The sequence below is a fragment of the Physcomitrium patens genome, chromosome 6 (genome assembly GCF_059467195.1).
Source record: "Physcomitrium patens ecotype Gransden chromosome 6, ASM5946719v1, whole genome shotgun sequence".
NCBI classification, from domain to species: domain Eukaryota; kingdom Viridiplantae; phylum Streptophyta; class Bryopsida; order Funariales; family Funariaceae; genus Physcomitrium; species Physcomitrium patens.
In genome coordinates this window covers 8,618,971-8,632,634 of record NC_143415.1, presented here as the reverse complement: position 1 = coordinate 8,632,634, position 13,664 = coordinate 8,618,971, and the positions used below count along the sequence as shown (strand labels likewise).

General features: G+C 31.7%; 1 protein-coding gene across 3 annotated transcripts; it reads right to left on the bottom strand.

Annotated features, from left to right (window-relative positions):
- Positions 1-9,422: 9,422 nt before the first annotated feature.
- LOC112283802 (transcription factor VOZ1) lies at positions 9,423-13,158 on the bottom strand. Of its 3 annotated transcripts, none has more exons than XM_024522983.3 (5): positions 12,673-13,158; positions 11,961-12,172; positions 11,621-11,791; positions 10,978-11,440; positions 9,423-10,816 (listed from the first exon to the last, which is right to left on the bottom strand). In XM_024522983.3, exons 1-5 carry the CDS (start codon positions 12,686-12,688, stop codon positions 10,236-10,238), a joined length of 1,443 nt encoding a protein of 480 aa, XP_024378751.1. In that variant the 5' UTR covers positions 12,689-13,158; the 3' UTR covers positions 9,423-10,235. The 3 variants fall into 3 exon arrangements, with proteins under 3 accessions (XP_024378751.1, XP_024378749.1, XP_024378752.1); XM_024522981.3 differs by lacking the exon at positions 12,673-13,158 and adding an exon at positions 12,363-12,513; XM_024522984.3 differs by lacking the exon at positions 12,673-13,158 and having other exon boundaries at positions 11,957-12,097.
- Between the last annotated feature and the right edge of the window lie 506 nt (positions 13,159-13,664).

Below are 13,664 nucleotides of genomic sequence, written 5' to 3'. Positions count from 1 at the left end.
GTAATACATACATATACATATATGTATTTATATATTTATATATACTCCCCAATTTTCAGGTATAGACATTCTGAGATCTCTGGGTTGGTGTTGATAATGGCAATTGTGTGTATAACCCTGTTTCTGCCAAATGTATGGATCCTTTTAAATGTACCTTTTCTCGACTTGTTATATAGTTCCCCTTTTGACTACAACGTGTTGGTTGGAATTGATCCAATGGAGTGGTCTTGTTGTTTCTGGTCAGAAATAAAGTTTCTGATCTTGCCACTTGCTAACCAGCGGCAGCATCTGGTGCCCATTACAATGCATGTGGACTTGTCTGTTACCCTCTAAATTGCTATGCAAGTGTCGCCCAGTGACTAGTTTCTACAGGATCCTTGACGTCCATGTGATGCCACTACATGCCGTGTATTCTACCGTTTAAAAGCATTCATTCATCCATATATATATATATATATATATATATCTGTGGTTGTGGTTGTGGAGTAGTTTTTGAGTTGGAAGTCACTACGTAAAGTTAGTATTGCAAGTGGCAAGTCCAATATTCTTATGAAGAAAGTTCAAAAAGAAAAGAAGCCAATTAGAGTAAACGGGGTGGTATATTCTGGCATCCTTGTCGGGAATGTTAGCTTCATTCAACGTGAACTTTTAGGTTGTTATTTTATTTTATTTTATTTTTTGTTTTTTTGTTTTTTTGTGTGTGTGTGTGTGTGATAGGAGGCATTAAGGGGAGTAAGAGTATAAGACTAAATGGGTGAAAATTTATGAGAGAGTTGAGAAGCAAATGAGAAAAGGCTATCATAGAGCTATGGGAGAATGTAATTTGTTGGAGAGGTAGGAAGAGTGGTATTTGAAAATATCAAGAGTTGGCATAAAAGTTATGAGCTCTACTCAAAGCTATATGTAAAGTTGTCTTTTCATTGTTATAATTTTTAAAAAGGTAGTCATGGATAATATAAAAAGTGATAAAGACAAATATATGTTCTATTTGAAGGGAATCAACTCCACTTAAATATGGATAATAAAAGACATCTACAAAGTTTTGATTTTTCATTTAACCATTGGTCTACTTGGCTATTTTGCAAAATCTTTTGTCAAATACTTTCTCTTCTTCTAATGGTTGTTGAAGTAGAGAACTATGTTGAACAAAAAACATCAAAGATTCTTATAATAAATGAAAGTTTTTCATTTGGAGATTCTTTGGTGAAAATATTTTTTGGAAGATAAAAAAAGAAGAAGTATATACTCAAATAAACCTCTTGCATTTTTTTTGAACAAAATGTTCAATAACTTATATTACAACATAAATATTGGTATAATTAGTAATTAAAATCTATAAATAATTATATTTAAAAATTATCAAATTGAAATTTATTTTTTAAAAAAATCTTGCAATTATCTCTTAAATGCTACTACATAAAGTTTTTAGTATGCATGGTCTTAATATTTTATTAAAAAATATTTTTAACAATTTAAAATAAAATAAAATATCTCAATTTTTTATTTTTGTGAAAAACATATCAATAAATACAAATTATTTCTTAAAATTCTCTTTAAAAAAATTCTATACATATAAAATAAAAAAATAGAAATATATTAAAGTTATTTGATTTGTTAATTTAGCACAATTCTTTTGGAGTTGCTTAAAAACCATAACTTCTAGCATTAACACTAATAAAAATAAAAGTGGTCACCTAGAAATTCAAGTGCATGTTTTACAAAAAATAAATTATTTTTTATTCTAAATAATAATTACATAAAATCTATAATAATTAATAAAATTATTAGTACTATTTGAATTTATTTAAATATTTCTATAAACTTAAATATGTATTATATTTTCTATTATTATTCTTATTTTTTATTTCTATTTAAATTTAAAAATATTATCTTGTACTAATTATGTGCATGTTTAGCTTAAATAGCTTATAAGTAAGCATCTATCTTTTTTCTAAGTTGATTCTATTATGTAATTGTAATATAATAAATATAAATATTTATAAACAATTAACTTTAATATTATGTGTGATTGATATTTTATTTATCATTTCAATGTGATCATGTGCAAAAAAAAATTTAATTAAAATTCAATTGAAAGTTGAGATATTTATTTTTCTCTTGAATTTTAAAGTAATTGTAAATTAAATATAATATTTTTATACTCAAAAAAATCTTGTATAGTTGAAATTATTGGATTAAACTCAAAAATACATAAATCAACATATTACTAACTTTCTTATAATTAATTTTTTTTAATAGAATCATCATAATATTAGTATCTAACATCTCTTATATTAAACAGCTCAAGGGAATAAACAGCTGAGACAAAATGGCGTTCTGATTTGCTGCATTCATCTCACTTTGTTTTCATCAAAAGTGAAATGCTATAGTTTGCAAGGCCTTAACAGAATGTGAAAATTTGGGTGGAAAATGTATTGAACAATGTATTTGCTGCATGCATCTCCCTTATATTAGCATTTTGTAACAATGCTCATTTCATTTGGAGTTGTACCTGGCAGTGAGATTATTAGCATTCTATTATTCTTTTGGCAGTGGTTAATCATATATTAATATGTTTTGTGCATGGAATTTTAGTGACACAAAAACAGAGGAACAAATTCAAAAGCATTTGAGAGGTGCCAAGCAAGAGCTTTAGCATGCCAAAGACCCTATTTTGTTTGACTACACTTATGTAAAAAATGCATTTACTCCATTGATGCATTTAAAGCATTATAAACATTCAAAACATTGTATACTTCGAGGTTGGTGGCACAAACTCAAGCCTGATATTATCATGCCAATCTCCCTTTCTACCAAAAGTTTTTATTTTTTTCATAAGTATTGATTGTTAATATGTTATTGAAAATATTTGATATATTCCATAGGTAGCGAAGGAGCAACTTGCAGCACTCTTTATCACATGCGGCCAGGTAGATTTTGATCTTTCTATTGACTCATTCAAATCTTTGTTGATTTGAGGTTTTGCAAGTCAAGTATTTTAATGAGTCTTCTAATAAGATTGTTTTTTTTTTTGTAAATTACTCTTTGATTGTGTTTCATTCTTTGATTGTGTTTTTCTGTGAAGCTACTTGGATTCCCACTTTCAGTACCACGAGCACTTGTGAATTGTACCTGAGCTTTTGACAAAGAATTTGTGAATATATCCTTGAAATCGGTAAATGACATGTATTTTAGGATTATATTTTATTTTATGGTTGTGGATTAATAACATGTGTACATGAGTGGCAGAGAAGCTCATGACAGTTCTAGCTCAAACACACTATCTGTAACATTCTAGCACAAACATCATGCTCAACAAAAAAAATTGCTGACACTAAAATGCCAGGATACATATGTCTCTGTGGAAAAGAGGAGGCCATTGTGGTGGAGCAGGGACACAAATGTGAAATATACATGTGAAGAAGGAGAGTGAGGAGCATGAAGGTTTGTATTAAGCTGTGGCAATGGGTGGGAGGATTGGCTGAGATATGGCAATTGGGACCCTTGGACATAGACAGAGGATTCCAAACAACAAATGGTGGGAAAGCTGGATGGAGTAAGCGGCACAAGGCAACGATACATAATTGTTGTTGAAAGAAAGCGTGTGCATGAGAACCTAATGGTGCAGATGAAGGTGTGTTTGGCAGATCATTCTTCTCACAATCATCAGCCATCAACAATAGCTCCCTCACAACACAGCTGTAATGAAACAAGAAACAATCTTCAACAATCTGCACATACTACACAAGTCTTCAAACTCACAGTGCAAATACGCGCACAACAACAACAACACCACCTCCGATTTCTTGCATCCAGTAGCCTTTAAACTCACAATGCAAAAAACGTTTACACAGAGAATACAGCAAAGGTATGTATGTGGATGGATGCGCTGGAGAGGTGTGAGTAATTGGTTGGAGGCTAAGAACTATAGCTACATTTCAAAATCATAACGTGTGTTCTTTTGTACAAGGAGACGATGAAGGTGTGAGGGGACGAATTTGGGTGCATTGGTGTAGTGTTTGGATGGGGAGTTGACATGGCACGCACTTTGGTGATTGGATACATAAAGCAACAGGTGCTGTTTTTTTCTATATGTTATGAGGTGGTGGATTTGTGAATAGGCTCAAGGAATGTTATTTTACTTTTACCAATTTTAGTGCAGTTGATTCTAATTTTATTTGTGATTACCCCAATTTTTGGCAACAAGTGACTAAGAGGCTTCTTTGAATTTTTTAGAAACAATGTGTAATATATGAAATAAGCACAAGTTTCCTTGACAACCACATGGATTCAACTAGTAAGTACATAATATTAGACTTTAATGCTATAATAAAAATATTTTGTCCATCATAAATTACATGACATATGATGACTTTAAAGCTTATATTAAGAAATAAAAAAACTAAAAAAATAACTTACTCATAATATATTTTAATCTGATTTAAATGAGTTTCATAAAAAATAAATAATATTTTTTAAAAAATTACAAATACAAAAACATTTACATACCAACATTGATTACAACTATTGATAAAATATATTAAGATATAATAATACAAATTGTATGAAGAATTCAAAGTTATAAAAATGTCTTTTAATTTAGCATTGTTTTGTATTATATTTAAATTACGATTGCTCATAAAAAATTCATTATGAAGTGTATAAAACTGATATAAAACTCAAAATTTCAACCTTGCAAGCAAGATTTTTTATTATAGAGTTATAAATTTTTTTGAGTGTAATAATTGTATACATAAAGCATAAATATAATGTGTATGTGTGAATATATATATATATATATATATATATCTGAAATTAAAGTATAAAAAATTTAATAAGAGTTTGAATTGGGATAGTACAGTAAAATATATTATTCCACATGTTAGTAAAAATATCAGCCAAGATTATTTTTAAATTTGTCGATAAAATTATTATTATCTTTTTTTGAGAATTAGATGATTATAATGATAATAAAATTAATACATTATAAATTGAATAAAATTTCTTAATAGATAGACGATGGCATGATCATGTGTCAAAAAAATTAGTGCTGTTTCTGGGCACATGTACTCCTATAATTTTGATAAGATATTTTCTTGAAAATTTGTATAGAAACTATTTATGGAAAGTTTTGGATTAATCATAAATGTTTGAAAGATAATAAGAAACTAACTCAAAGAAATATAAAGATCAAAAAATTACTAATGGGTTCAGGAAATGGATCAAAAATAATTATCAAAAATAAATCTTAAATGATGAAAAATTATAATGCCTTAATTTATTAAAATAGAAAAAAATTAAAGCTTTGCCATCAGCATATGGCTTTAGTTTTAGTGAGTTTGAAGATTTGAGAAGTATATTTTTTACGATTTGGATTGTAATATTAATTGAAATAAGCTTCAAAATAACCAGCTTTGAATATAATCAAATGAGATATGTGTAGTATTTGGCATGGTATGCACTTTTAACATAAAAAGAAAAAAAACCTCAGAATTAAAACATGATATCCAAATTATTGTGGAAAATTGTTCCGTTACTATTAGATAAGTGTTGTTTACTTACTGCACTTATAGTAAAAAATACCAATTGTAAAAACATGTTTATATTTGATTTATTATTTTGTAAAATTCAATTCATTATATATATATATATATGTGTGTGTGTGTGTGTGTGTGTGTGTGTATGTTTTTAAATATGTTACAAATTTTCAATTACAAGACATTTTGGTTTTAAAATAAATAAATCAAGTTTGTATTGAAAAGTAATAGATGACCATAGATGTACAAGTTTGTAAATTAACATTTTCTATTTATATGATATATGTGCAAGATCTAAGATTTTTAAGGCATAAAGATATGGTTTTCGCCAATCACTTTCTATTTCAAGAAAATTATTGTAGAAACTTATATTACTTTATTAAAAAAATCTTCTAATGTTAAAGATTAAACTTTGATGATATATGTATATATATATATATATATATATATATATACATACACACACACACATACATATCTTTTTTTTACCAACATGATTTATATTATAAAAAATATTTGAACTACACTGTTTTTAATACAATAATAAATGTTTTATAAAATATTTTAGATAAGATCTTTAATGCAAGTTTTACCTTAAAATATATACAACATATATTTTTTTAATTTATAATTCGTATTATAATAATTAATATAGATAAATATAAATATAGGTATATATATATATATATATATATAATTATTTATATTCAAAAATATTTCTACACTTTTAAGAAGTATTATATTATATAAAAATTTACTAATTAAAAAAATAAAAATTTATAAATCTCACAAATCAAACTTAATGATAGTAAAATTATAAAATATGAAAATTTATAAAAACATTTATACTACACCTACTCAATGGTAGATAATTTGAAATTTCTTAAGTATAGTAATATTTTATAATTAATTATTTAATTTATTTTATCTCAATATTAATAAAACTTAGATAGCACTTCATTTAAATAATAAAAATTTCAAAGAAGTATTTTAATTTTTTCAATAAAAAATATTTATTTTATAAATAAATAAATATACATACACATATATAATAGAAAATTCTAATTAAATGACTTAAAATTGTGCCGAAATCACTAAAAACATGGTGTAAAAAAGTATGTTGTCCTTTCAGGTATGTTGTCTTTTTACATATGTTGTCTTTTCACAATGCAATTCTTTAACCACAATAAAGATTCTCAAATTGCAAAGATACTGAAGCCAAAAATACAACAATAGATATAACATTTTTTTTTAGTTTTTTAGTTTTTTAATTTTTTTTATTACGTATTTTAGTCGTTGAAGTAAAAAGATTGTCTTTGCAAATAACACTTAACAAATAAAATTGGTTCTATTGTTATTTTATATTACTTTTTTTACTTTTTTTATTTTGAAATTGACATTTCTTTAGAAGCTATTAATTTCTTATTTTAAAATTTAAAATGTGACAAATTTTTTATGCTTAACAACACAAGTTTTTGCTAGTACATTTATAACATTATAAAATTATGCTAGTCCAATAAAACACTGCTTATTGCCTAAGTCAAAGGTTTCTTCTTACAGGTCAAGAAAAAAAATGTCTCTTCATTGGCCATAAACATATATTGCCCTTTCACAATATAAAAATGGATGTTGCATTTTTATATATGTTGCCTAATTTTACATTAAAATATTTTTTGTACTAGATGGCAGGTGTTTTTGGTAGTGTGTATGTATGTATGTTTATATATATATATATATAAACATAGTGTGTATATATGTATGTTTATATATGTATATAAACATACTGTGTATGTATGTATGTTTATATATATATATATATATATATATATTAAAATAATCAATAATTAAATCAAGGACATAAATTTTTCTTAAAAAAATATATTAATTTATTTTTTTTCTTTCTGTGTATTTATTATAAATTTAAAAGCTTGTTGTCTAAAATTGTCATAAATTACAATCTTAGATAATATATAGAAATTAAAATTAATAAATTTTTTTGTATAAGTTTCTACAAAAGTATCCAAAATAATTTTTTGTTGTAAAGTTTATTAACAAGCTTTTTAAAATGAGATTATATTAAATTTTTAAAGTAATCTACTACTTAAAGAATAATTAAGATTTATTATTTTAAAATTATCATTATTATTAAGTATATATATATATATATATATATATATATAGAGAGAGAGAGAGAGAGAACTTATCAATAAAATTATATAATTAATTCTATTTTTAAATATTTTTTATAATTATTTAATACGCTAAAATTTATAAAAGAAGAATAAACTTTAAAATATTTTTTGTATATTAGATGTTGATGATTTTTTTAGATGCATCTAAAATTATAAGTTTTAAATTATTTATCAATTTTTGTTTATAACTTAATATTACATCATAAAATCAAAAATTAAAATTATTATTCACTAATTCAATAATTATTTTTGAAAATATATCCTACATAGCTTTGTAATGTAGAAATTACTATATGTATTTTATTTATCTAAAATAATGATAAAAAAAATAAAAACTATACAAAAAAAAAATTTGTTCTTGATATTTTTAGTTTTTTATTAATATTATTTGGCACTCCTTGAACACTATAGCCAATAACAATTAATGGTAAATATCAAGATCAAATCAGTAATATTTCAAATATAATATTACTTCAATTGTTTGCAAAATTCGTATTTACATTATAAAAGATCTAACTAAAAGGCCAAAGTTTTTTTGGAGAAGCAATAATAAACATGTCAAATTAGAAATGCATATGACAATGGTGAAATATTAAGATACCAAATTGTCTACTCACAATAGGGACTATAATCTTGTTATGGACATCTAACAAGAAGATTTTTACAATATTCTTATAATATTCTATTAGATTTTAGAAATATTCCTAAAAGATTTCTAAAAAGGTTCTAAAAGGTGGTTAGAATATTACAACAGGTTCTAAAAAGTTTTAGGAGAATTAAAAAAAATTGCCTAAGAAGCTTCCTAAGATAGCTTCATCTTCAAGCAACATGGAAACTTCTTTAGGAGTTTCCTAATACCTAATATATATTGGAGCCAAAGCTGAGGGGATCCTCAATTTTAACAACACATTGCTTGGAGTTTTAGTTCACCTTTCTTAATGTTGATTTTATCGTCATGTGGTTTAATTAAGTTCTTGTTAGTTTTTTTGTTAAAACTCTTCTATTCAACTTCTTATTTGGTCTCCTATATACTGTATCTGTAACAAATCCTTAATTTAAATATTGTAAATGTGCAAAATCACTTTGTACCATTTTCTTATTTTTTCTTATTGATTTTATATTCTATCATTATATATGATCAAGAATTATAAAAATAGTTTTTGATAAATTTAAAAAACAAAACTTACTTATTTCATAGAAAGTGTATTTTAAAAAATGAAGCTAAATTTATTTTAAGAATTTTTTTGATATTTTACATATGTAAATCATACACACATCCCTTTTAACTTTTACAAATTGCTTGGAAAACATTTCATATAGAAGTAATACTATAATGTCTTTGTTCAACTGTAGTTGTTCACATCTAATATCAATCCAATATTAACATTCTAAGTAGCTATGAACTTTCCAAACATAGTTCACAAATAAGTTAGAAAGTGTAAAACCTCAAATTTTTTCTAAATAACACCTATATCAGAAAAACTAACAAAAACATTTTATACAAAGACTATTATCATTTGAAATACTATCACTATTCGAAATTTATTTGAGATAATCCAAAATGTATGTGTATACATGTATTACTACATACGATGCACATGATGAGACAAGTGACGAACATCTTTTGGACCTAAATAATCTTACATGTCTCTATTCTAATATCGCATAGTATGTTTCAAAAACTCCAGGTATCTCTGTTAAAAAGTCAGTTCATGTTTCAACACAACAACTTGATAGCATAGCAAACGACAATGGAACGTATGACAATCTCACCAACTTCTGTACACTAACGTCCTTATGTATCTTACTTAAAATAACAGTTTCATATCTGTTCATTGTGCACTCTAGAACAACAGAAGCATCCACCAGGGGACCACAACGTGAAGGGTTCCGACCCCTCCAATCAGTCAAAATCACCTAGTGAGGGAGTTCGCAAAAGGAACACATCCGCACAATTCAGGGGAAGTCCGTCAGTAAAGAGAATCTGCAAAAAGCTGACTCACGATGATAGCCACAGTATCTACCTGAAATTTGCGCACCATTGGAAGAGATGAGAGTCTCCTGCAACTCATGAGATAACTTTCTACATATTTATATGACTTGTAAATGGAACTACCAGGCAGTGTCATGAGGTGGGCTGCGAAATTTGTCCACTTATCAGTCGAAGCAAGAACAGGAAACACTGATCTGGTCTCTTCAGTGGATCGGAAATGAAGCTAACCCCTCCACCCATTCTGAACATTCTCCGCAAAGGCTGGAGACCTCAGAATTGCTCCTGCACAAATTATGATGCAAAAGCTTACATCCTTGATCGGCCCCAACACGGGAACCTAATGAAGATAGCACGTTACTGGCGTAGCTTGTAGAGGTCAGACCTCCCCTAAAACCTGCAGAAATCCAACATGCTTGACCTTGAAAGGCCGACAGACTGTCTTGTGATGGATTCTTGAATTGCTGCTGGAACCATGAAAATAATCAGTACAGGCTCCCAGACCACCAACCAGCGTCATGGAAGCTCTGCAGTGTAATTAAATGGAGTGTGCTCCCTCGATGATGAACCAGACAAGGCACTAACTAATGGCCCAGGTCCAGGACTCTTGATTAGACCTCTCTTTTGAGAAGCCCTCCCTCTCCCCCGGTTGCTGTCACGTCCATCGCCAACATTGCCAAGCACGTGATTTTGACTCTCAAATTGGGACAAATCGGCAGACAGGCGTCCAATTTGGTGCTGCAACGACGCCACAGATGAGTCTGTCTGAGCTTGAGCTTTGACTTTCCCACTCCTTTTCGAAGCATCCACCACCTTCAGTTCCAGTCTGTAAAGAGCACAATCAGTGCAAGCTATGACCTCGTACTCATACATGTGCCATTCATTGAGACCCTCGGGCTGGGGGTCCATATAATAAGAGCGCTTCAATCCTCCCAAATCTTTCATTATCTGCTTCCTTGACTCGTGCCAGCCACGTCCGCCATAATCGGGAAGTGATCGCTGCTTTCGAGTTCCGCTTTCAAAAGCACGCCGAGGTTTATCAAAAAATAGCCACTCTCGTAAGGTCTCACCGGGATGCACAGCAACATCAAAGAGATCTGCACAGATGATGAGACAATCAATGTTCAGAGTTAAGGATGCGAACGAAGATAACATCGTAGAATGAAGAATAAAAAATCAGACGGGCTTTGAAGAAGTTTAGAGTTTCTAGAGAAGCAAAGAGCTAAACTCAAAGGTTAAAAAAGCCGTGTAGACTCACCCGTAGCATTCCAGGGAGACTTCGATGTGGCGGCCCCTTGCAGTTCAGGAATTCCAACGGCATGTCCACCAACTCTTGCTGCAAGAGCTGCAAAGAGAGGACCATCTTTGAGGTCTATCCCACCCGGTCTCACTACAGGGCACATGCCGGGAGCCCCTTCAGTGATGGCCAACTCTTCGTGGAAGCTACTGCAATAAAAAGTACCTTCATTTCCGCCTCGGCAAGGCCTAGGGCAATCCCACAGAGCGCACTTAGGATGGAGGTAAGCTGCTAAGGGAGAGACCATAGCTGACATTGAGAAATGATCAGACATGGTATGGACCACAGGGTTGTGCTGAGGCATAGTCGAGGGTTGCACGATGCCGTCATGACCTCCTGAACTTGCTGCGACTTGAGAGGTAGATTGGATATCTTCTTGAAGACTCTGCTCTATCCTCGCAAAAGCTTCCAAAACTGTAGTTTCCTAAAATAACGGCACGTACATTTAGTTTAGACGTTCTACGACCGAGATGATGGAACAGAACGAAGCAAAAGGAAAGAACAACTCTTGGCAAAGACAAGCCTTACACAGATCGTACTCTTCCGCAGAAAGCTGTAGAAAACTTTAGGTCAGTGAAATCCCTAATTGGAGGACTACAATTACCTGATGATGATGAGAAGAAGAGTTATTAGGGTGATCATGATTGTACGGTTGCTGATCATCCATTTCTGGCATTGGAGCTGCTTTGCTAGTGGCATCGTCATCCTCATCATGCAATTGCAACAGCCGCTCCATGTCGGACGAAAGCTCTGAATTGCATGGACTAGCAACTTGCTGCACAATCCGAATACGGTTCACAGTTCCCCACCCAAAGCCAGAAGGTAAGCATAATAACCGACCAACACAGATTTGATCAGAACAGGACAAACCTTCAACAAAAAGAACCCTTAACCCTCAGCATGCGGCACAAAATGGGTAGAGAGGGCATCGAAGGTGTACCTACCAGCAAGGAACTGGTGGGGGAAGCCTCCCGCAGCTCCGCTTTCCATTCCCTCAGCATTTGATGCATTTGCTCCTCTAACATAGACACATCCTTGAGACGACCCTCTCGCCGCGCCTGTTGCAAATCCGAAACCATGCATTGCAAATCATCCACCCTGTTGTTCGCTTTCGCCCTGAAGTGCTGGGAGCTCCTGCTGGGCTTCTGCTTCATGGCTGACATTATCATCATCACACCGAACGTGGATTACTTACACGGCTCAACTTCCACAAGCCAAAAAGTAACCTCACACACTAAATTCCTCTGCTCAGTCATCTCACCCACAACAAAACACAATGTAAACGCAATGATCCCCAGCCACAACCTCCGAAATCTCCACCAACAATCCTATCCATCAACACTCACCTGAATCCTCCCCAACCATTACCTCCATTCATCAAACACGACAATCCCATCTATAGGGACTCATGCAGGCTCCTTCCAACAACACCACCCGATGAACCCAATACACTCACACTCACACACACACACACACAGGAACAAAAAGCCTTCTCACCACCAAATTATTCAAATCTCCAAACTCCACACAGCTCCTAAAAACCAAAAAGTACACATCACGCTCCCCACAGACCTAATCCGACATATGAGCAAACCAACCAACCAACGCCATCCTTCCAAAAATCTCCAAACCACGGAATCAAGAATCTCGTCTCACCCATGTCTTTGTGCATGATCGCAACACGCAAGCAGTGATGCGAATCTCACGAAGACGAAGCGGCCATGGATCCTACCACTCCTTCTTCCCTCCTCCTCCTCCCTCCTCCCTAATCCTGCAGTAATGATATACTGATAATGACAACGCTGTGGGTGCCCTGTCACCTCATGACCCGTGCCCCCTTCTACCCTTCTACGCCGCAATCCCCTCCCTCCTTCCTCCGTCGTCGTCGTCCCCGGCGCACGCAGCTAGAATGGGGGCTCAAGTTGCTCCGTTGCAACAGAGAATTGAGTGAGTGAGGGAATGAGTGAGTAGAGTAGAGTAGCCCAACTAAGTTAGTGGCGATGGAGGGCTATGGAGATGGTGCATGCTGCTGGTGGCATCACACTAACATAACAACAACATCAGAAGAAGAAGAAGAAGAAGCAGCAAAGCCCTACTTCCTAATTCCTATTCCTTCCTATTCCTCCTGCCCTGCTCCATAATAATCTGCCCTAGTCCTCCTCCTCCAACTAAGCCATGGCTTTGGGTCCCACCGTGGTGGCGAGGCCCAGATCCCCCCCCCTACGGCCGCGTGTTGTTTGCTTCCAACCCTTTGGTAATCATTCATTCAATCCTCGTTTTCTCATTCTTTTCAATTTGTTTTCTAATCAGATAGTTTATTGCAGGTTCTGGAGCGGAGGGGAGGGAGGTGTATTTTTAATTTTTTTCAATTTTTTAATTTTAATAATAAGATAATGGATGGTGTCTGAAAGTGGTTATCAAGTTTTGTTAGGTGTCTTTTTTTGGAATGGTCTTGGGTGATAAACTAAGTTTAGTTCCTTTCTTGATTCTGACTTCACCCTAAACCTTGTAAAGTTATTCATTTCAATGCATGTATGTATTTTTAGTATTTTAATATTATTCTTCAAGTTGTAAATGACCATGCTATTATATGTGATTCTATCTTTTGAAGAACATATGTTTTTTGTTTCAAAAAAGATCTCATATAT

Coding starts and splice junctions, on each gene's coding strand:
- LOC112283802 (XM_024522981.3), bottom strand. CDS start 12,390: ATGGAGGTAATGGTTGGGGAGGATTCAG. Junction 11,792..11,960: donor CCCCCACCAGTTCCTTGCTG/GTAGGTACACCT, acceptor CGGATTGTGCAG/CAAGTTGCTAGTCCATGCAA. Junction 11,441..11,620: donor CTTCTTCTCATCATCATCAG/GTAATTGTAGTC, acceptor CCGTTATTTTAG/GAAACTACAGTTTTGGAAGC.